Below are 21,606 nucleotides of genomic sequence, written 5' to 3'. Positions count from 1 at the left end.
AGAACTTTAGAATTTTTGTGTACTAACTTACGTAGAATAATTAACAAATACTCCCTTCATTTATTTTTATTTGTCATTTTAGACTTAACTATTTGTTTTATATTACTTTTCGTTTTATATTTATGAAGCAATTTTATGAATCAAATTTTTAGTTTTATCCCTAATTTTTAGCTTATTAGTTACTTGTATCAAATAAAATAGTGTATTAATGAAAGGAAAAACAGAAAATTTAATTGTTTTCTTAATACATGTGAAATTATCTAGAACGACAAGTAATATAAATGAGAGAGAGTAATCATCTATTTTATCCTTTATATTTCTTTATTAATAGTAGATGTATGTATAGGGGATTACACAATACTAAGTAAATAAAGATTTTGGGGAAAGAGTGAAGCTGGTTCTTTTATTAACAATAAAAACGTGAGGTCGTCACTTAACACGAGTCAAGATTGAGCTCGTCAGTTCACAGGAGAACTAACAAGCTAATAGTGACGAGCTCGGAAGCTAAAAAGAATTACGCATAAGACAATAACAGTTTTCGATGCAAAGTATTGCTCTCTAGGTATTGTCCAGGGGTCCGGATGGTGATCCCAATAAATGTTGTTGCCTTTTATATCGGACTGTTGATCTAGGGTTCCCGGTGCGAATTGTCGAGATTGCCCTCTGCGGAATATTTAATGACTTTCTCACAATCTTGTCGGGTCGAAATCAAAATTAGCTTGTTTAGTTGGGCCGAGTGGCATATTGGGCTCATCCGATATCGAAGAGTAGCTCAACCAAGGTTTTTAAAGGAATGCTAATAATATTTAAGGATTCAATGGCTCATCATCTTACCACTTCAAACTTATTAATTATCTATATAATTGGTTTTACCAATGTTACTACTATCTATAAATGGATATTTTTTTCTTTTAAATGTTTTCTTCTCGTTTGAAACTTGTATGTTGTTTGATTATAGTTAAAAATGACAGTGATCATCGAAATTAGGGGTACGCATATATAAGTATAATCGTCAATCCCCACAAATGCTTCGATGGTCAATGTCTCAATGAATGCAACAAACTGAGCAAATAACACCAAGCACAACAGAAAATGACTACTTTAAACTCGGATCAAGTAAACGTGTACTAATATTTTATCACCTCCACACATTTATCTAATGAATAAGCCTTCTATCGATTAAGTTAAAGAAGGAAAAAAAACAATGATTTGGGCTTTGAACACACCCTTTTCTCTAATTAGTGGACTGCTCAACTCAAATGAGAACCAAATATAAACAAGAGGAAGTTCTAGCAAGTTGTTTCTCTCAAGTTCAGCAATCTAATCCAATTCACACGGCAACCTCGTTTTCCCCGATCATTGATAGTGACAGTAGCCAAGCATTCAAGACAAGTACGTCACAAATTTGTATATGATCGTCTCTAGAGTTGAACATAGTTAGGGTATCTGTATTTTCCTCTCTATTGTTTTCATCCACACATGATACGGTTTTGTTGAGATCCCATGGGGATTCTGGCTATGGCTACTTCCGGAGAGTTGTTTTCTCTTTGTTTTATCCATCCTCACCGTGATGATGAAGACTTTAGACCTGGTTTGGTTCTTTCTATTGCTGATCTAAGTAAAACTACCCTTTCTTCAGTTTTCTTAACAGCTCTCGTTCACAAGCTATCTCGACTCAGATTCTGAACCTGTACGCTGCATCCAACTGTCCTTTAGTTATCAGAAGAAGACAGACTTATATCAATGGTCCAGTTCTTTCACAATCTTTATGCGGAACTCACACTCGCATCTTCCTTCTCCTGAGTATTAGATCTGGTTTGGTTTCCAACAGAGCAATACACACCCATCACCCTTGTTCATCTATATTCTGAGGGTTTGAGCTCACTACCTTTAACCAGCCAGAGGACCATAACCCCGAACTTTTACATATCTGCTTCCCGAACCTCTCCGGAAACCAAACTAGTGAAATCATCTATCCAGAGACTTAACTATTTCTACTTTGAACAACACTTAACACTCAATAGCAACAAAAGGAGCAAATCACATTGCCGGCATTGGTTTGTGCTCACAGGGTCAGGGTGGTTCAATCTAAACTATCTTGTGATAGATTACAGCCTAAGACATTCAAGTTCCTATGAACACACAACATACTGATTACTTCAACGTAATCACAAATTCTTTGGCAATAAACATAAGATGATAAGAATCAAACCCAGAAAATTTTCAATTCATAAATATAATTAAGATTCAGATCCAAAACAATCTCATAGAAAACAACTCCGAGAGAGATTTCAGAATGAGACCTATTTCTTAGAAACCTTCTTCTTAGAAGCAGCGGGAACAACTTGTGGTTTGGGATGCTTCTCGGCCTCGCTCGGATCTAACCACTTGAGAGGATGAAGATTGTAGAAAGGCCAATTAGGAACAGTGACCAGAGTCGTGAGAACAACACCACCTGCGTAGATCAGCATCATCGTCCTGAACGATTCCGTTGTGTATCCAACAACCAACGCGACTACGCCGGAGATCACTAGTAAGATCTGCATCAGCTGCTCCACCAGTTTCTGCCCTTGCCAATCCATTTCTACACCAAAAATCAAAATCTTTAGATCCGAATCCAAAATCAAACGAGACGAACGAGGATTTGGTACCGTATCTGAGAAACTCTAATTCCACAGCAGAAGAAAGGATCTGATCTCTCTCTCTCTCTCACGCTTGAACAATGTGGAAGAAGAAGGATGATAAGACTCGTCTTTAAGACAACGAAATCGGTTTAAACAATAACCGGGAATTTTTTGACGGTTTGATTTCTCTTTAATAACCGGTTTATGTTTATTTGTGGACACAAAAGTCTCACACTTGTCTGTGATATTGAGTACATAAGTTTGTGAAAGATTAAGAGATGTGACCACGAATCTAAGTTACAAGGAGAACCAAGAATCTTGGCATGTAATAAAAAGATTAGTATCATTAAGATCTTTGTTCACTCTTTTACAAATTCAAGATTCAAGCAATGCATCAACAGGCCTTCTGTTAGCAACCCTACAGTTAGACCTAATCTCTCCAGGTTTCCCAGATTGCAAATCACCCATCTTAACCATCCCTTCTTGAAACGCCTTGAAGAACTCGCCTTGGTCCTCACTAAACATCTTCACATACTCTCTCGTCTCAGGAGTCGTGTACAAGGTCTGGTCAGAGTTGAGAAATCCTCTCCCTGAGACCAAGTCTTTAAAGTACATGTTATCAAAAACATGAGGCGTCGCGTCTAGATCTCCGGTCACGTTCTGGTCTACACTCAAAGGACAAAGCTTGTCAAGCTTGGTACGGTAACCCGGTTCGAGAGCTGGATCCGGTTTACCAGACCCGGATTGGTTATAAAGTCTGAACATGATAGAAAAACACCGAGCTTGACCAATCGAGTGTGACCCGGATAAAGCCACCATGTCTTTAACAGAAAGATTGAATCTTTGGAAGAGATCGATCAAGTATGTAGCGTTGGCTCTTGGACTCGGCATTATATCGTCTGAATCTTTCTGACTCGCTGTTAAACTGTCTTTTCTCCCTAGCTTCACCTCCCAATCTGGTCCTCCTGTCTGGTTTCGTTTCAAAAAAAACCAAAAATCACTAAACTGAAGTGACTAAACCGGGAATTTGGAAAAGATGTGATCATAGGAATACTTACAAGAGCAACGGCGTCACGAGAGGCCATGATAACGATGTCGGCACAAGAGACAGTACCAGGACAAGCTTTCTCCAAAGCTTCTTTAATGTCGTCAACGACTTCGAAAGATCTAAGAGAATTGATGTTGGAAAGTGCGAGTTTCTCACCAAGCATGTTTGGTGTGTCGTCAAGCAACACAGATGCGTCACATCCCTGATATTATATTCAGAAATTAAAAAAAAAAAAATCAAGAACAGAGGAGGCAAAAATAAAAAAGATTGTGTGTGTGTTTACATTGACGAAACAGTCGTGAAATTGGAGACGCATGACTGAAGCAACGCTTCTTGCTTCTCTCATCATAGCTTTCTTCATTTCGCTTCTTACTATGGATTCAGCTTCAGGGCATGTCTTGCTGTAGAATCTTGGCCGGAGAATGTCTCCTCTGACCACCGTCAAGAGTGTTAGGTAAAGGATGAGATGGTGAAGAAGAGACATTTTTTGTTTTGTTTGTGGTGTTGTGTTTTCAGTAGTGATGATGAAGAAGAAGAAGAGACCTTGTTTTGGTTGGTTATATAAAGAGGTTTTTGGTGTTATTCAGAAGGATCTTTTGTGCAAGTGTGTCGTGTCGTGGTGGCCTATCCAATTTCCATTTAGAATTTAATACATTTCTAATTATGGACTTAGTTCTAATGAGCAGTTAAAGTTGTCATAGACTTATGGATTATGGTCAATGGTCATAGACTTTTGACTAACATTAATCCTGGTCAATGGTTATAGACTTATGGATTATGGCAGCTTCATTATCATAATTGTGTAACCTACCATGTGTTGATAGCTCAGTTGGTAAAGACTATTTAGCAAGTCTAGAGGTCTCCGATTCGAAGGACAACGTTTGGAAGGGGATCTTATAAAATGCTCTGGTTTCTGGCATAAGGAAATGTATGGGCCGGCGTAGGCCCAAAACCTCTTAGTAATTAAAAAAAATAAAATAATGTAAGACACATTGTCGGGGACTTTGTAGTCAAGTTGTAAGGAGAGAGACTTGGGAGGCCAACTAGTTTTCAGTTTGATCTAATTTTAATACATTGTTTCTATATATTCATATAGATATGAATCTATTGTTTATGGCTCATTTAAATATCTAGAAAATGATATAGTTGTGCACCTCCTTTAAAGGTTAGTGTACATCCCTTTTTAGATATAAGATTTATCCTAAGTTATACAAAAATAGTGTAACACACATCTATTGATAGGATTTCAAAGGTAATAGAGAAATTTTAATGAAACTTTTCAACTTTTGACGTAAAACAAAACGAATGGAATAGCCAAGGCACTTTTTTGACTTTGTAAAAAAGCATATAAACCTTATCTTCACATTTGCGTTGGGTTGGCCAATAATTCAAACTATAGTATATAATTCCAAAAAAAAAAGACAATGCATCTTTTATTGTTTTGTGTGACCAGTGTAGACTGTAAACGTATGTGAGGTTCACACTAAACAAAAAATAAGATGATCGCCATAAACAAAAATAAGTATTCCAAATGTTTCAACCTAAATATTATTTTAACAACTAGGCGTAAAATTAATTAAAGAAATTAAATATATTGTAGATAATTTTACATAAAATTAAATTAAAATCCTAGAACGATAGTATTGATATTGGAACAGAAAGTGTTTTTAAAACAAATTTCCAATTTTAACATTATAAACGGTGTAGATTGTGCTGCTGTGTTTGAATTGAAACACACCTAACATTGATAGAGGCAACATCCGTTAAAAGTAATACTCCAAATATATACTGTACTAGCAACTACTATAAAACAATCTTAACTTTAACTTTGTGTGTATCGGTAATTGTCAATCTATAGTACTATACAAAATAACACAGTTTAGAAAGAATCGTTGGACACGAGAAGTCGATAATTACTTGTTAATTATGGTCTTTATCTCTTAAGAATACTTCTTGTACTAGAATGGTGAGTGGGGGACTGGGGGGTGTCGTGAGATAAGAGGATTGTTGTGACAAAAGGAGGCAACAATTTGAGCCATTGGTCCCTATTTTTTTTTGCAACAGAACAAATTGAAGTTTTCTTTTACCATTTTTTTTTAGTTTATCTGAAACCTCTAAAAGTGACTGACACTAGAAGTCGTCATCATCATGACTTCGCGTTCGTGGGTACCGATACGCTCTGCCGTTTAAAGATATTATGTTGTCCCCATCTTTAGTTGTCAATTTTATCGTATAGATTTATCACACGTCGGACAAAAATCATAATAATTCGTATATATATGACTCGGAGGTACCTAGTTTCCTGAAAAGCCCTATAGAAGGAACTCAAATCGGGAAATGGAACGCACATGGAGGTCATTGTATTTGAGGTTCACCAAACCAATACATACCAAAATAAGAGAGGATATTAATAAATATTGACCTACATTTTAATTCATTAAATATATGGGTTTTCCTTAAAATGTATTGGTAATTAAATGGTACAAACAATTATATCTCACATCGGATTATCGAAAGAATTACATTCTTTCGCAATATATATAATGTGTTGTAACCTACTTGTTTGAGCTAGTTTTTGGAAGTGAATTAGACCTATTACTAATACGGTATCAAAGTTTAGGTTCAAACTTCTCGATTATAGGTTACCATCTGTGGATGTCCAGTTCCACAAACTTCACGCTACATATGTTCAGTTATAAGTGTTAGATTATATTTCACGTCGGAAGAATTAAAAATCTTTGGGCAATATATATAGTGTGTTTATTGAGAGTAGGTTAGGCCCATTACTAATAAACTAATTAATTGAGAAAATTTCAAAATAGGAATACAGATGGAACCTCACATGGGAACCCAAGCGAAACTACTACGGGAGGAGTTATGAGGGATGGCAAGAGACGTTGGATTGAGGGTTTCTCTCTAAATATAGGGTAATGCTTGGCACCTTTGGCAGAGCTGTGGGGGTCTACTATGGGCTCTTTTTAGCGTGGGAACGACGTATACCTATGTTGGAGCACGTTTGTGCTATGGCTATCTTCAAAAGGACTGGACAGTCTGCATTTCCCATGTGTATAGGAAAACCAATCGCTTTGCCGACGGTTTGGCGAACTATGCCTTCTCGAAACCTTTAGACTTGCTTCGTTTAGAATCTTGCCCTCCTTGTCTTGTTTTTTGTTTGGATGACGACTCTAGAGGGGCTACGATTCAGATCTGCAAACTTTCTCCTTTACTTTATGGACACTATGATTCAGAATAGATCCTAAGTTAATAACGACGACCTAGCTTCAAATATGCTCTAACTACAGCTATACATGGTTCCTAATTTCCTACTTTGAGAATGTCATCTTCACTATGCAGTTTCACAAAAACATACATATCGTATTTCTGCATCGCTTCATCATCTCCCTCACGACAATGGTTCCTTGATGTTGGGCTATTTTATGGTTTTTTATGTCTTGCTTTGGGCTATAGATACACTAAACAATATGTGTCCATGATTTAGTTCAAACGGTTTGGACGAATTTTAACCCAAGGCTTAAAATTGTCACTCTTTTACAAGTGTTAAATCTAAATAAATAAATCGCACTTTGATATTTCTTACTGGTCAATTAATACATGAGAAATGTTGAGTTTTTTTTGTTTTTTTTTTGTTTTCTGTTAGATTTCTTAAACCCATTTGTAAGTTATATTACACCAAACATGCCCTAAATAAAATTCAGCAGTTTCATTTAATCCCATTGGTTCTAACTTCTAAGTAATGTCATGTCCAAATAAAGTACACTCAACGAGCTCCGCCCCATATGTCTTCCAAGACAATGTAAGCAATCATAGATCTTCTCAGATTCCGGTCTCGATTTATCCCTAACGATAAACTCAACGAAAACTCCGTTAACCTCGATAGAACTACAACCAGGAACCTTCTCTACACCTCTCTCGTTCATCATCCTCCTCGCTCTCTTTGCATCTTCCCACATATTAGCCTCTCCATACAGGCCATCCAACAACACATAGATCCCGCTATCAGTCGGATCAAGTTCGAGAAGCTTCTTAGCCGCTTTCTTCCCCAGTGCAACATTACCGTGCACCCTGCAACCGAATAATAAAGCTCCCCAAACCGCAGCATCTGCCTCCATTGGCATACTTTCCATGAGCTTGTCTGCTTCTTCCAATAGCCCGGCTCTCCCTAGCAGATCAACCATTATAGAGTAATGTTTCAGTTGGGGATTTAGGTTGAATCTAGACTTCATCTGAGAGAAATAATCACGGCCGGTTTGGATCAATCCAGCATGGCAACAAGCTGACAATAGCCCTATGAAAGTGATCTCGTCTGGGGCTAATCCTGCATCAATCATTTCATCAAAGTATGATATAGCAGTGGATGCATCTCCGTGAAGTGCTAAACCTCCGATTATAGCTGTGTATGTAAGCGAGTTTCTTGTTTGAATTCCGTGGAAAACATTAATAGCTTCCGAGATGTTACCACATTTGGCATACATGTCGACCAATGAAGTTCCTAGCGCAACGTTGAGACTAAGATTGCGTTTCTCGATGTAACGATGAATCCAAATGCCAACATCAAGAGCACCAAGCTGAGAACACGCAGAGAGGCAATGGATCATGGTGATTTCGTCAGGCTTTGTGTTACTCGTTTGCATCTCCTGGAACAAAGCCAAAGCGTCTTGACCACGCTTGGCTTGGACTGATCCACCGATTATTGCATTCCACAGCACAACATCTTTTTCTTCCATATCATCAAAAAGCTTCCTTGAAACATCAAGCAGACCACTTCTAGCATAGCCTGAAATAATCGTAGTCCACGACACGATTGTTCTCTTCTCCAAGTTATCAAATATTCTCCGCGCCTCCTGAACATCTCCGCATTTTGAGAACATATCCATCAGAGAATTCGCAAGAGGAACTGTCAATCTCAGTCCGTGTTCTTTAACGTATTCATAAAACTCTTTCCCAAGATTCAAATTCCCCAACATTGCACAAGAAGAAACCAAACCAATCATCGTCACATCATCAGGCTTAACTCCATCAGACTCCATTTTCTTATAAACCTGTATCGCCTTCTCTGCCTCCCCAATCTTCTTATACCCATTAATCAAACAATTCCAAGAAACCAAATCCCTCACAGGACTTTCATCGAACAACTTCTGCGCATTTCCCATATCACCACAAGAAGCAAACATATGAATCGACGCGTTATGCACATGACCAACCAATTCCAATCTCAGCTTTAAAACATGCCCAAGAATCATGTGACCTAAACTATTCAACCCAAGATCAGCACAAACCTTGAATAAAACAGGGTAAGTGAAATGATCAGGTCTACACTCACAACAACCATGTCTAAGCATCTGCTTGTATAACAAAAACGATTCTTTAGGACTCTCGCTCTCGGAGAATCCTCTAATCGTTACATTCCAAGAGAACGCATTAGGGTTCTCAACACCTCTCAGAATCTTCACACAGTAATCGAGATACCTTGATTCTGATAACGCGCAGAAAGCAATTAACCGGCTTGAAGCGAATGGGTCTAGAATCAAGCCAGTGATTACCATCTGAGCTTGAATTTGCTTTAAGTGGAACAAAAGCTTGCATTTTTCGAGTAATGAAAGAAGCGGGTTGTGGAGAACGAAACTGTGAGTGGAGTTCCAGTTTATGGGTTTGTCTCTGTGATGGGGAAGGGATCGAGTACGACGCTGAGAATATGAGTACAGCGAACGATTGAGTTTTGGTATGAGAGGACGATGAAGAAGAAGATGCTCGGCCTTACTCACATTCGATATGTTCATCGGCCGTTAATTGTCGCCGGCGAATTCGCCCGGAGAAGATTCAGAAGAACTTATGTATGTCATTTGAGATTTGCTGAACCGGTATTCATCATATTGAACCGAATCAAACCGAACTAATTCTCTAATTAAACAGACTCAGTGATGCTGTGTTAAATAGAATCTGGGCCATCAAACGAAAACCCTAAAGCCCATTAACAAAGCCCGAGAAGAAAACGAAGAAGAAACAAACACACTTCTCTTCTCTTCTTCTTCAGTTGTGGTAAAGTTTACTCAAGAGATTTTATTTTTCGAATCCGGCGGCGGAAATCGAACTTTTTTGTTATTGTCCCATCGGAAGCTGCGAAGATGGGAAGAGGAGGAAGACACAGAGGTCGTTCTCAGAGAAAAGATTTCAAAGAAAACAGAGAGAATGTTTGGAAACGTTCTAAATCCGATACTACCGTTGATGGTTCCGATAACGCCGCCGCACCGGAGCAAAAACCTACTTGGGAACCTATTATCACTGTTAACCCTAATTTCGAAGAGTATTACAAGGTAACATATTCGCTATTCTGTATTGGATTAATGGATTTGATTTTTGTTGTGGTTTTATAAACTCTTGTGTGTTTGTGTTGTTAGGAACAAGGGGTAGTGAAAGCTGAAGAGTGGAATTTGTTCATGGAGATTCTTCGTAAGCCTTTACCTGCTGCGTTTAGGGTTAACTCCAAGTTAGTAATGCTACTGTGTTATTTGTTCTTAGTCTCAGTGAGGTTTAGGGTTTAGTCTTGGATTGCTTACCAGATGCTTCTCTGTTTCCCACTTTTATGAACTGCAGTGGCCAGTTTTGCGATGAAATTATATCAATCTTGGAGAATGATTTTATGAAATCACTTCAGGCAGAGGTAAATGCAATGTTTCTGATTGTCATTTTATACGGTCTATCTCTATTATACTCAGAAACTTATTTATCTCATATTGGTTTTTGCTTTTTAAGGCCATAGAAGGTGGTGAATTGGAGGCTATTAAGCCCTTGCCTTGGTATCCGAAGAATCTTGCTTGGCATTCTAATTTTTCTCGAAAGGAGATTAGAAAAAATCAGACACTTGAGAAGTACGTTTTCACTAACATATGAATGCTTCTAGTCACTTTATTTTTACTAGAATGACCTATTAAGGGTTATTTAAGCAATTCTAGTTACTCTGTATATGGTTTAAGAACTAGTGTGTTTGTTGTGCTTCATTGTGGTCTTTTCAGGTTTCATGAATTTCTGAAGTTAGAAAATGAAGTTGGTAACATCACTAGGCAGGAAGCTGTTAGCATGGTAAGATGGTTTAATACTCTTTTCCACCATTAACATTGCCTTGTTGTTACAAACATTTACAAAGCGTTGTTTAATTTAATCGTGCAGGTACCTCCCCTCTTCCTAGATGTACATCCAGATCATTTTGTACTTGACAGTGAGTGAATTTTCATTTGAGATTGTTTTGAGACCTAGAAATTTCGAAAGGCTCGCTCAAACAAGTATCTGCCTTGCAGAAAGAAGAAATGACCATGACTAAATTCGCTTTCCTGGAAAGTATGAATTCAATGGTTACTGATCTATTTATCTTTGTCTCTAACAGTGTGTGCTGCACCGGGTTCCAAAACTTTCCAGCTGCTTGAGATTATACATGAAGCATCAGAACCAGGATCTCTACCTAAGGGACTGGTTTGTGTTGCTATACATATCTTTTACTTTCTAAATCTGGTGTTAGGTAGATAGATGATTTGATTGTTCTTCCCTTAATAATCAGGTGGTGGCTAATGATGTTGATTTTAAAAGATCTAACCTTCTCATTCACCAAACAAAGAGAATGTGCACATCCAACTTGATAGTGACGAATCATGAAGGGCAACAGTTTCCTGGTTGTCGTTTGAACAAATCCCGAGCTTCCGAGAAAGGAATAAGTGAAAGTATGCCCATTAATCAACTTGCCTTTGACCGTGTTCTGTGTGATGTTCCATGCAGTGGTGATGGTACACTGCGCAAGGCTCCAGATATCTGGCGGAAATGGTATTTTCACCTTTGCCATTTTAAGCCTATCGGCAATGTTATGAGGCAATATATGGCATTGGTTCTTGAATTTCTTATTGCTTTTGGTTTCTGTACAGGAACTCTGGAATGGGCAATGGACTTCATAGCCTTCAGATTATTCTTGCTATGAGAGGTAATTTTTTTATTTCTTACATGTCTCAAATGGAATTGCTTGTAGGATGACCTTCCTATTGTAAACATGTCTGCTTGGTCTTGTCCAGGTTTATCTCTGTTGAAAGTTGGTGGAAAGATGATTTACTCAACTTGCTCAATGAACCCAGTGGAGGACGAAGCTGTTGTTGCTGAGGTAATATTTCAGACAACTTCTTTACGTTTCATTATAAACCTGTTATAGCTGTAACCGCATAATAACCATTGCTTGAATACAGATTCTAAGGAGGTGTGGAGACTCTGTTGAACTTGTAGATGTTTCCGATAAGCTTCCTGAACTTATACGAAGACCAGGTCTAAAGAAATGGAAGGTCAGTTTCTACCTTCACTAACGAATGAACAAACCCTCATCTCTAGAATCTAGTGGGATTTACTCATTTTGTTTGCCTTGTCTTTGTTTAATCCAGGTGCGTGATAAGGGTGGGTGGTTTACTTCTTACAAAGACGTTCCACAAAACCGTAGAGGCGGAGTTCTTGTGAGTATGTTTCCTTGTGGGAAAAACATCAAGGACTTGACTAATGGATCCGAAGAAACAGATAATCCTGTGGTGGATGCTACTCCTGGTGAAGCAGCCGAGGAAGTCTCTGATCTTCCACTTGAACGTTGCATGAGGATAATGCCTCATGACCAGAACACCGGAGCATTCTTTATCGCGGTCCTTCACAAAGTTTCTCCCTTACCAGGTGAACTTTTTTTTGGGAGAACTTCTGGTTTGTTTATTCACCTATGGATCTGTAGAACTTATCTGTAGTTTACTCACAGAATTTCAGGAGAAACCAAATCCAAAAAGGAACTCTTCTGCTAAGCCTGCTGACTCGACAGAAAAGTCTCTGAGTACAGAAGCTGTTGTTACAGTGGATGCTGTACCAGATGAGAGTGCAGCGGAAAAAGTTATTGAAGCATATTCAAACAATGAGAAAGATGATAGTTTGGAGCCTGAGAAGAAAATAACAGAAGGAGAAAGCATCACAGAAGATAAAGAAGCCAATTCGAGTAATGTGGGAGACAAGAGAAAAGTACCGATGCAAGGGAAGTGGAAAGGCTTTGACCCTGTTGTTTTCGTGAAAGATGAAACAGTAATCAATGGCATCAAGGAATTCTACGGTATCAAAGATGAATCATTTCCATTGCATGGTCATCTCGTGGCAAGAAACAACGACACAAGCAGCGTTAAGAGGATTTACTATGTTTCAAAATCGGTTAAGGAAGTTCTTCAGTTGAATTTTGCAGTCGGGCAGCAGCTTAAGATCGCTTCTGTTGGCCTCAAGATGTTTGTAAGTACAATATTCTTTCCTCACTTGTTGTTTCGGTTGATTAAGCGCAAGCTGCAAAAGTGAAACTTAAGAGTTGTTGCAACTAATTGAAACACAGGAGAGACAATCGGCAAAAGAAGGTTCAAGCACGCTGTGCCCATTCCGCATATCATCCGAGGGACTACCTGTGATCCTTCCATACATCACTAAGCAAGTACTTTACACCCCAATGGCAGACTTCAAACTTCTATTGCAAGACAAATCGATCAAGTTTATGGATTTTGTCAACCCACAGTTGGCCCAGAAAGCATCTGACCTTGTCATGGGAAGCTGCGTGGTGATTCTCAGTGATGGTGCGTATTAATTGGTTTTCATAAGATAATATTTTATTTTTGATCGTGTAGTGTGTGAATTTCATGGTTTTGCTGGTAACCTCAGGTGAAGAACCAGTAAAAGTGGATGCGTCAACAATAGCCATCAGTTGCTGGAGAGGGAAGGCTAGTTTGGCTGTAATGGCCACTGCTGCAGATTGCCAGGAGCTGCTAGAGAGATTTGCCGAGAAAACACCAAAAACTGAAGGTGGTTCGGTAAATGGAAGCAATGGCGATTCAGGCGGTCCTCAAGCTATGGAAACAGCTTAAAACTCTCCTATATAACTTCAGTTGTACTGCTTTTTGTGCTTTTTCTGTTATCCACTTACTCCCTCCATATTCTTTTCATATAAGCATCATCATGAATCATGATGACTTTTGATGGAAGGACATAAAAAAAGAAAGAAAGATTTTGTTCTAATTTCTAAACCTCTTTATATTTCAAAAATCTGAAAGTACAGGACCAATTAACAATGTTTGATCGTGTTGAAGATCTCAGCAAAAAGAGTGTTGAAAGAATTCTCTACAAATGTAGAAGCGTGTATTCAACTTACATTTTAAATGATTTGCAAAAAGAGTGTTGAAAGAATTCTCTACAAATGTAGAAGCGTGTATTCAACTTACATTTTAAATGATTTATATAAAATTTACAAATCTGTTATTTAATCATGGATTTTAAAAAGTCATGATTTAAAAATATACTTTAAAATCCACTATTATTCAAAACAGTTCGTGGATTTAGGAGGATTTGTTTAGTTAAAAGTACAGAAATCCAAATCCCATGGTTTTATGTGGGATTTGAAAGAATTTTAACATAAATCATATCAATTTCCCTAAAATCTATCAAAATTTCAAATTTTTTAAATGCCCACCAAATTCTTCAAAATACCCCACGTAGAGTTTAGTGGAACTGACCTCTGGTTTTCTAAATCCGTCTTGTTACCGATCAGGATGATGACAGCGTTCTTATCGGCGTGTGCTCGTAGCTGTTCTAACCATCGAGGAATGCCTATATATATAGAGCAAAAGAACAAGAATGTCACTAATCGAAGCACCCACATTACTATGATACTATAGTAAAACGATAGCTTTGGAATACTGAATTCAAAAAATGATAGTGCCTGAACCGCCGCCTGAACCGCCGATCAAAACAACCTTGAACTCGTAGTCCACTTTACTTCCTCCAGCGATCTTCTTGACTGAGAGATTATCAATTTTAGATTTGGATTAGCGAGGTACCATTAATAATTACCCAAAGCATTCGGCGATCCGATTTAGATTTCGACAGGTGTTGTACCCAGCCGTTAGATGAGAACAAAAAAACAAAATTAAAAAAGTGGCCTATACAGGGATCGAACCTGTGACCTTCGCGTTATTAGCACGACGCTCTAACCAACTGAGCTAATAGGCCATTTGTTCTATTGTCTCCATCTTCTCTTATAATTTGTTAAACTATCTCAGCTTAAACTTTTATATATTTTCCCATCCTCTGAAATAATCCCGTAGCCTCTCACTCTCATCTCCATTTTTAATATATACTGAAACAATTTGATTAGTTTTACTTTTACATTAAGAAAGGAGAAAACTGAGACAATATGAACCTGTGACCTTCGTGTTCCATGTGATTTAGTTTTACATTTCCATCTTGAATCATTGTTTTGATTAGCCACCAAAACTTGTTTTGCGATACGCCGATACCATATTAATTACCATTAAATTCCAAATATCAAGGCCGGTCTGAACAAATTAGAGGCGGACGGCAAAACGATAGATATGTTCTTCTTACCTCTAATTTTACTTCATTTAACAAATATTTGTATTGTTTAGAAAAGACAATTGTATAGTGAAAGACAATATATTTGTATTGTTTAGTTTAACCACACATAAATATGCGTTTTACCTTTATCTAGTTTTTTTTCTCTTCCTTTTGGTTAATGATTCTGTTTAGTATACAAATTAATAATAGTCAAATTAAGAAAATTAGGACAAAGAAACTTCTATTAAAAAATTGAAAGAAATGGTGAAATGTAAAAAAAAAAACACACAAAAGCAATGGAGCCAAATTGCCCTTCTATTAGCTACAAAATTAAGCCATACACTATTATATATAGAGTCTCAAGATGTGGCCTAGTTAAGTAATTTTTTTTTTTTTGAATTGTGGTAATAGGTCTCTCTTATTAACATAACGCTTTAATTGTTGACTGAGTGATCAGCTCTGCCGAAAAAAAAAAAGAGGATCAGCTCTGCTTATTTATTTACGGGATCTAAACTTGGATACAGTGCCGTGCCAATGATCCAAGGCTTGGAGCGAAATTTTGTAATAGAAAATTTTAGAAAACTTAACTAACAATATATCATCTAAAATTTGTGTTAAAATAAAAATTTATAGAGTTTTTGAATCAAATACTAAGAATTATAAAAGATGATAACAAAAAGATTAATGATAATGATGATAAAGTTCAAATTTGTAGTTAAAAACACTTAAACATTGAAATTAACTAAATAAATCTATAAAAAAATATTTGTCAAATGTGGCCTAAAAAAATATATCAAGGATGTGGCCTAGGGCTATTGCCCCATTTTTTATTAAGTAAGCACGACACTGCTTGGATACCACATTTAAATATATATATATATATATAATTCAATCTGTATCTAACTGTTTTGTTCTTCTCTTTTGTTTGTAGAGAAGTTTGAGTTTCTTCCATCCTCTCAAAGAAGGAGAAGAAAGCCAAACATGCATCTAAGACCATTGAGCTTGCATCCAAGTCCCTAGGATTAGATTAAATCTCTTGTCCATGGGAGTAATCCTATTGCATTGTCCCTTCTTATGTTCACAAACACACTTGTGAGGGAGTTCAAGATGTTTCCAAGAATTGCCATTTTGACATGTTTATTATCTAAATTTTTCATCAGGAATGTTCCCTCACGATGGATAAATGAACATAGTTGAACAATGATTATAATAAGTTTGGTGATTTAAATAGTTGATACTTGATAGTTGATACTACTTTTTCACATTACGAAACCGGTTTTTTTTTTTTATAATTATTAATTGAGATAACAAAAATACTATATTTTACCACGTTAACCATAACCGAGAACAAAAACCAGTGTGATGGCCAGTTTAAAAGTGAGATTTTAAGAAAAAAAAGAAACATAAAAGTGGCCTATACAGGGATCGAACCTGTGACCTTCGCGTTATTAGCACGACGCTCTAACCAACTGAGCTAATAGGCCATTTTGTTTATTTAACTCTGCGATGTACTCTCGAGGACGATGGTGTGATTTCACAGTAAGATTTCGTTTAATTTGATTGAATATCGCCTTCGGATTTGGTTTTGCTCAGAATTCACTTGTCTCGGGTTTTAATCGGGGGGATTTGTGATCGATCAATCTTTACTGGGTTTTTGCAGAAGTACTTTGAACTGAAGAAAAACAATTCAATGGAGTGTGTAGTTCAAGGAATCATCGAGACACAAGTGCGTTTTCTGTTTTTTCTATTTTTTTTTTTTCTGGGTTTTACGAAAAATTCCAAGTTAATTTATAGCTTTGATTCGTTGCCAAATCGAAAAACCCTAACTTGAAAAATTCAGAATTTGATTAAATTTTTGTTTTTTTTTTCTCTCTCTCTCTCTCTCAATTTTTGCAGCATGTTGAAGCACTTGAGATTCTTCTTCAAGGTCTCTGTGGTGTTCAACGCGAACGTCTGAGAGTTCATGAGCTTTGTTTGAAAAGCGGCCCAAGTCTTGGTAACTCCCTTAAAATTCACACATATTGAACTAAGCATCCTATGTATGAATCATAATAAAATCCACATTGTGAAATCTTTCCCCTTTTTTTTTTCTCAGGAAATGTGTCCTCTGAAGTTAGGCTTCTATGTGATCTTGATCAACCAGAGCCCACATGGTACATCTCCTTCTTCTCCTTGTTGTTGCTTCATCCAAAGGAATCTAATTTATGAATTTTCTAGGACTGTTAAACATGTTGGAGGTGCAATGAGAGGTCCTGGAGCTGATCAAATCTCTGTTATGGTAAGAGCTATGGTTGAAAGTAAAGTAAGCAAGAACGCTTTGCGTATGTTCAATGCACTCGGTTACAAACTAGACCATGAGCTTCTCAAAGTCGGGTTCGCCTTTCATTTCCAACGCACTGCCAACATAAGCGTCTCTGTGTCTTCGGTTAATAAGATGCCTAAAGTTCATGCTATAGATGAGGCAGTTCCTGTTACACCTGGGATGCAGATTGTTGATGTGACAGCTCCTGCAACACCTGTTAATTACAGCGAAGTTGCTGCTGCGGTTTCATCTTTCTGCGAATTTCTCGCCCCGTAAGATCATTTTTGTCATTTACCCCCATGTTATATATACACTCTGATGTTTGATGATCTAATTCAACAATGTTATGTTTCAGGCTTGTTCACTTGTCGAAACCATTTATCTCCACGGGAGTTGTGCCAACCGCTGCTGCAGCTGCCGCTTCTCTTATGTCGGATGGAGGAGGTACTGCATTGTAACCAGTTGGAAGTTTTAACCAACTGCTCTTTGTGTTCTATCTTGTCAGATCTTTTAGGTCCATTGTAGTAAAAAAAAAAATAATTCAGTTCATGATGGTTGTGAAATCTCGTGAACCTTTCGAGTTGAATATTTAATGAGTTAGGGATCTTTGAAAATTGACAAGTCGCAGAAGATTGTTGTTCTACTCTCAACCTTTTTGGTAGCAAGATGTTCCATTTTTTTTTATTAGACTGAAAGATTTTGAAGCTTTGATTTCAAGAGTATTGTGTCTACCAGCTTAAGAAAATATGTATGTTTGACAAAAGCTTCGAACATGATTGAGATCAATGTCTTTCAGGAAACTGAGACCAAAAACTTGATTGGAAGAACTGGCAATATAATGTTTCATTGTTGTCACTTGTGTCAGTAAATTGAAAGATTTTGAAGCTTTAGTTTCAGAGTATTGTGTCCACCAGCTTAACAATATGTGTATTTTGTAGAAGCTTCGAACATGATGATTAAAGGTGATTCTTTTGTTAAGCAGAAGTCTGAGAACCAAAAGATTGATCATTCTTTCTTAAGCAGAAGTTGTAATGTAAGTTTCGCCTTTAGAAAACACTGTTATGATATATATGCTGTTAAGAATTTACAACTTGGGGTGGTGGCGCAGTTGGCTAGCGCGTAGGTCTCATAGCTATTGAGTGATCCTGAGGTCGAGAGTTCGAGCCTCTCTCACCCATTCCAGAATTTTTACTGCTTGTCCTCTTAATTTCAGACTAGGTCGCAATTCCTTTTTTTATTCTTGGTGGTTTGAAACTGAAACCCATTTCTAATCACCAATAAATTCCAATTTGAAAGCCTATTTTAAACCCCAACAGGTTTTGATACATTAGACTAAAAATTCAAACCACAAAAAATGAATTCTAAAAGTTCCTTTTCCCCTTCACTACAACAACAATCATCTTCCTCCACTTGCTTCTTTAATGCTTCCTCTTTTGCAAGAGCTTTTACTAAATATCACAAGCCAAGGTTGAACAATGTATATATATAGAGATTCACATTGTCATTGTCAATGTCAAAAAATTTGTGTTTCTAATCATCTACTGGTGCTATTAGCAGTCTTGTTCTTGCTCACATCAGCAAGCTCTTCAATAAGTTTCTTCTCCTCTTTGCTCAATCTCTTAGGTATCTCCACTTGCACCCTCACCAACTGATCCCCTCTCATATTACTCTTGTTCAATACTGGAACTCCCTTTTTCGCCATCACAAGCGTCGTGCTAGGTTGTGTCCCTGCTGGTACTTTCAAATCTACTGTCCCATCCACTGTTGGTACTTTCAGTGTTGTCCCTAAAATCGCATCAATATACGATATCTTGCAAGTGTAGAGAATATTTGTATCGTCTCGTTTCAAAACCGGGTCTGGTATAACTTCTATAACAACAAACAGATCTCCCGGTGACCCGCCTCTCTTCCCGGCATTGCCTTCTCCTCTCACTCTTAACCGGCTACCTGAATCGACCCCGGCTGGTACTTTGAGACTTATCCGTTTCGTCTTCCTCACGCGTCCATCTCCAGAGCAAGTACCACACGGTGTTGAGATCTCTCCAGTACCGTTACAGGAAGAACAAGTCATGACTTGTTGGAACACGCCGAGAGGAGTTCTTGCCGATGAAACCACTTGACCTTGTCCGCCACACGTGGTGCATTTGGTCGGTGTGGTTCCCGGTTTTGCACCTGAACCATCGCAAGTCCCACAGCTCTCGAGCCGAGATATCTCTATCTCTTTCTCCATCCCAAAAACCGCTTCTTTGAAGTTCAAGATTAGCGAGTAATACTCATCTTGACCATCCACGGCTCTGCTTCTTGAACCTCTACCCATTCCACCTCCTCCTCCCCCACCGAAGCCTTCGAATAGTGACTCGAATAGATCGAACGGATTACTGAAATCCTATTGAAAGTTAATATAAAAACAAAAACAAAACCAAGAAGTGATCAGAGAGTTGGCTTCGAGTGTCAATAAAGAATAAATCTGTAAATTTTGAACAACATACCCCCATGCCTCCCATCCCACCAGGACCTTTAACTCCGGCCTCACCATACCTATCGTAAAGAGATTTCTTTTCATCATCTGATAAAACCTGCAGAACAAAATTTTGTTCTTTAGTCAACAGAAACCTAAAAAGGTTAAAAAAAACATCTCTAGAAGTTTGAACTTGCATAATAGAGAAACAAAGGAGAAGTTGGGTTTCATTTCACCTCATATGCATTACTTATCTCTTTGAATTTCTCTTCTGCGCCAGGATCCCTGTAAGCACATAATAAACATGTAAACAAGATGGTCACAATTTTCTAACTTAGAAGTATCAGTCTTGAAGGCAAAGAAGACTGATACTTCTATATTTTAGTTTCTGAGCATTTCGTATTTCGCTAATGCATATGAGTTTTGAAGGTACACCTGGTTTTCCCAATCTGTAGAACAACATAATCTAAATTCTAAGTTTTCCAGTCATCTTGTTTCTTTTGGCATATCTTACATTTTGCTAACAGAGATCAAGGTTCTTATCTTGTACTTGAGTATCGATCCTAATTCCTATCCTCTTGTTGTCAAGATATACAGCACCTATCTTCATCAAATGAAGTTTTTTTCACTTACTTGTTCACATCTGGATGGTAGTTCCTAGCCAGCTTCCGGTAAGCTGAAACAAGAGCAAGGAAGAGAAAATCAGTGTCATACCGAAGAGTACAAGTCAAAACCAACACAAAAAAATACAAACCATGGGTTTGATCATGCATTGGAATAGATGCAAATCATCCATATACAAGGGAGTTTCTCCCATTTAGAAAAACAGAAACATACCACTTTTGATCTCAGATTTGGTTGCGTTTTTCGAAACTCCGAGTACCGAATAGTAATCCTAGAATTGGACACAATCACCCAAAAGAAAGCAATCAAAATCATGATAACTAGTGAAGCGGAGATAAACGAATTCTGAAAAGGGAATAGGAAGACATACGGCATCAGCTCTAACAGTGAAACGAGATCCTCTGCGAGGATGCATATTACTGGACATTCCCGTCATTGACAAGAAAGGCAAGGACCCATGTGAGAACATACTCGACTTTGAAGCTCCCAAACAATTTATTTGGTTCATGGAACTGCAAGGTTGTGAAAAGGAAAAAACCTTTAATGCTATTTCAGATTATATAACTCTTCCCTCCTTTCCCTCCATTATATAACTAGTTTCAGTCTAGAAATCACACAACACTAACTTATAATAACAACTCTACGAAGACTAAGATGTGCAAAGTGAACAAAGTAAAATTCTTTGAAAGTCTATAAACCAAAACTAGTTTCAATTCCACTCTATGTCAAGAACTACTAAATGCAATCCAGAAAGAAAACAAAATCATACTATTGTTGGCGAGTGGATTGGACTCTGGTGGGATAATAAGCTCTGACTGCAAATTGAGGACGAATACTCCATTGAGCAACACAAGTACTTCCAAATTGTATAGAAGCCATATATTATAGCTCAATAATACACACTCCCTGCAAACACCAATTAGGTTAGCTTTTCTTACTCTCTTATAAACACAGAATGCTAAACCCAAACCCTTGAGCTAAAAACAACACAGATTTCAAAAAATTCATAGACAAAACATCAAATTTCAATTTCAGTTTAACAAACATACTTCAAAAGTTCAAACACATAATAAGCAATCAAAGACCCATCACAACACATACATTAGGAGTTGTTCATCAACTAAGATTATTAAAAAAAAAAAAAAAA

The 21,606-nt window shown here is 37.5% G+C and overlaps 6 protein-coding genes and 2 non-coding genes across 8 annotated transcripts in view; 2 read left to right on the top strand and 6 right to left on the bottom strand.

Moving 5' to 3' along the window:
• LOC104702779 (probable signal peptidase complex subunit 1) lies at nt 2,166-2,584 on the bottom strand. Its single transcript, XM_010418699.2, has one exon. It carries the CDS (start codon nt 2,580-2,582, stop codon nt 2,304-2,306), a length of 279 nt encoding a protein of 92 aa, XP_010417001.1. The 5' UTR covers nt 2,583-2,584; the 3' UTR covers nt 2,166-2,303.
• Nucleotides 2,922-4,280, bottom strand: LOC104702778 (peroxidase 17). The gene is made up of 3 exons (XM_010418698.2): nt 3,956-4,280; nt 3,683-3,874; nt 2,922-3,593 (listed from the first exon to the last, which is right to left on the bottom strand). Exons 1-3 carry the CDS (start codon nt 4,154-4,156, stop codon nt 3,000-3,002), a joined length of 987 nt encoding a protein of 328 aa, XP_010417000.1. The 5' UTR covers nt 4,157-4,280; the 3' UTR covers nt 2,922-2,999.
• On the bottom strand, nt 7,290-9,622 carry LOC104702777 (pentatricopeptide repeat-containing protein At2g22410, mitochondrial). The gene has a single exon (XM_010418697.2). It carries the CDS (start codon nt 9,468-9,470, stop codon nt 7,413-7,415), a length of 2,058 nt encoding a protein of 685 aa, XP_010416999.1. The 5' UTR covers nt 9,471-9,622; the 3' UTR covers nt 7,290-7,412.
• On the top strand, nt 9,722-13,748 carry LOC104702776 (tRNA (cytosine(34)-C(5))-methyltransferase). The gene is made up of 15 exons (XM_010418695.2): nt 9,722-10,004; nt 10,089-10,177; nt 10,285-10,351; nt 10,444-10,559; nt 10,704-10,770; nt 10,858-10,906; nt 11,072-11,157; nt 11,243-11,502; nt 11,601-11,656; nt 11,745-11,830; nt 11,913-12,005; nt 12,102-12,378; nt 12,458-12,969; nt 13,067-13,301; nt 13,387-13,748. Exons 1-15 carry the CDS (start codon nt 9,816-9,818, stop codon nt 13,587-13,589), a joined length of 2,385 nt encoding a protein of 794 aa, XP_010416997.1. The 5' UTR covers nt 9,722-9,815; the 3' UTR covers nt 13,590-13,748.
• On the bottom strand, nt 14,657-14,730 carry TRNAI-AAU. Its single transcript has one exon. It is a non-coding gene; the product is annotated as a tRNA-Ile (tRNA).
• Nucleotides 16,486-16,559, bottom strand: TRNAI-AAU. Its single transcript has one exon. It is a non-coding gene; the product is annotated as a tRNA-Ile (tRNA).
• Nucleotides 16,521-18,094, top strand: LOC104702775 (mediator of RNA polymerase II transcription subunit 18-like). The gene is made up of 6 exons (XM_010418694.2): nt 16,521-16,614; nt 16,736-16,801; nt 16,972-17,071; nt 17,171-17,228; nt 17,293-17,649; nt 17,733-18,094. Exons 1-6 carry the CDS (start codon nt 16,582-16,584, stop codon nt 17,833-17,835), a joined length of 717 nt encoding a protein of 238 aa, XP_010416996.1. The 5' UTR covers nt 16,521-16,581; the 3' UTR covers nt 17,836-18,094.
• LOC104702774 (chaperone protein dnaJ A6, chloroplastic) overlaps nt 18,717-21,606 on the bottom strand; it is a 5,976-nt gene continuing 3,086 nt past the window's right edge. Inside the window, exons 2-8 of the mRNA XM_010418693.1 lie at nt 21,229-21,365; nt 20,830-20,971; nt 20,673-20,730; nt 20,469-20,511; nt 20,072-20,120; nt 19,867-19,953; nt 18,717-19,763 (exon numbers count right to left, since the gene is read on the bottom strand). Coding sequence (XP_010416995.1) covers nt 18,912-19,763; nt 19,867-19,953; nt 20,072-20,120; nt 20,469-20,511; nt 20,673-20,730; nt 20,830-20,971; nt 21,229-21,338 — 1,341 coding nt within the window. The 5' untranslated portion in view covers nt 21,339-21,365 and the 3' untranslated portion in view covers nt 18,717-18,911. The remainder of the gene's footprint in view (nt 19,764-19,866; nt 19,954-20,071; nt 20,121-20,468; nt 20,512-20,672; nt 20,731-20,829; nt 20,972-21,228; nt 21,366-21,606) is intronic.

The sequence above is a fragment of the Camelina sativa genome, chromosome 7, assembly GCF_000633955.1.
Source record: "Camelina sativa cultivar DH55 chromosome 7, Cs, whole genome shotgun sequence".
In the NCBI taxonomy this organism is placed as follows: Eukaryota; Viridiplantae; Streptophyta; class Magnoliopsida; order Brassicales; family Brassicaceae; genus Camelina; species Camelina sativa.
This window is presented reverse-complemented; position numbering and strand designations above follow the sequence as displayed.

Excerpts from the sequence above, each read along its gene's own strand:
- LOC104702777 (XM_010418697.2), bottom strand. The coding sequence starts at position 9,470 with ATGAACATATCGAATGTGAGTAAGGCCGAGCATCTTCTTCTTCATCGT.
- LOC104702775 (XM_010418694.2), top strand. The coding sequence starts at position 16,582 with ATGTACTCTCGAGGACGATGGTGTGATTTCACA. Across the intron at positions 16,802-16,971 it reads AAGGAATCATCGAGACACAA|CATGTTGAAGCACTTGAGAT; the intron begins GTGCGTTTTCTG and ends CAATTTTTGCAG. Across the intron at positions 17,650-17,732 it reads TTCTGCGAATTTCTCGCCCC|GCTTGTTCACTTGTCGAAAC; the intron begins GTAAGATCATTT and ends GTTATGTTTCAG.
- LOC104702778 (XM_010418698.2), bottom strand. The coding sequence starts at position 4,156 with ATGTCTCTTCTTCACCATCTCATCCTTTACCTAACACTCTTGACGGTG. Across the intron at positions 3,875-3,955 it reads TTCACGACTGTTTCGTCAAT|GGATGTGACGCATCTGTGTT; the intron begins GTAAACACACAC and ends ATATAATATCAG. Across the intron at positions 3,594-3,682 it reads CTCGTGACGCCGTTGCTCTT|ACAGGAGGACCAGATTGGGA; the intron begins GTAAGTATTCCT and ends AAACGAAACCAG.
- LOC104702776 (XM_010418695.2), top strand. The coding sequence starts at position 9,816 with ATGGGAAGAGGAGGAAGACACAGAGGTCGTTCTCAGAGAAAAGATTTC. Across the intron at positions 10,178-10,284 it reads GCGTTTAGGGTTAACTCCAA|TGGCCAGTTTTGCGATGAAA; the intron begins GTTAGTAATGCT and ends TATGAACTGCAG. Across the intron at positions 13,302-13,386 it reads CGTGGTGATTCTCAGTGATG|GTGAAGAACCAGTAAAAGTG; the intron begins GTGCGTATTAAT and ends TGGTAACCTCAG.
- LOC104702779 (XM_010418699.2), bottom strand. The coding sequence starts at position 2,582 with ATGGATTGGCAAGGGCAGAAACTGGTGGAGCAGCTGATGCAGATCTTA.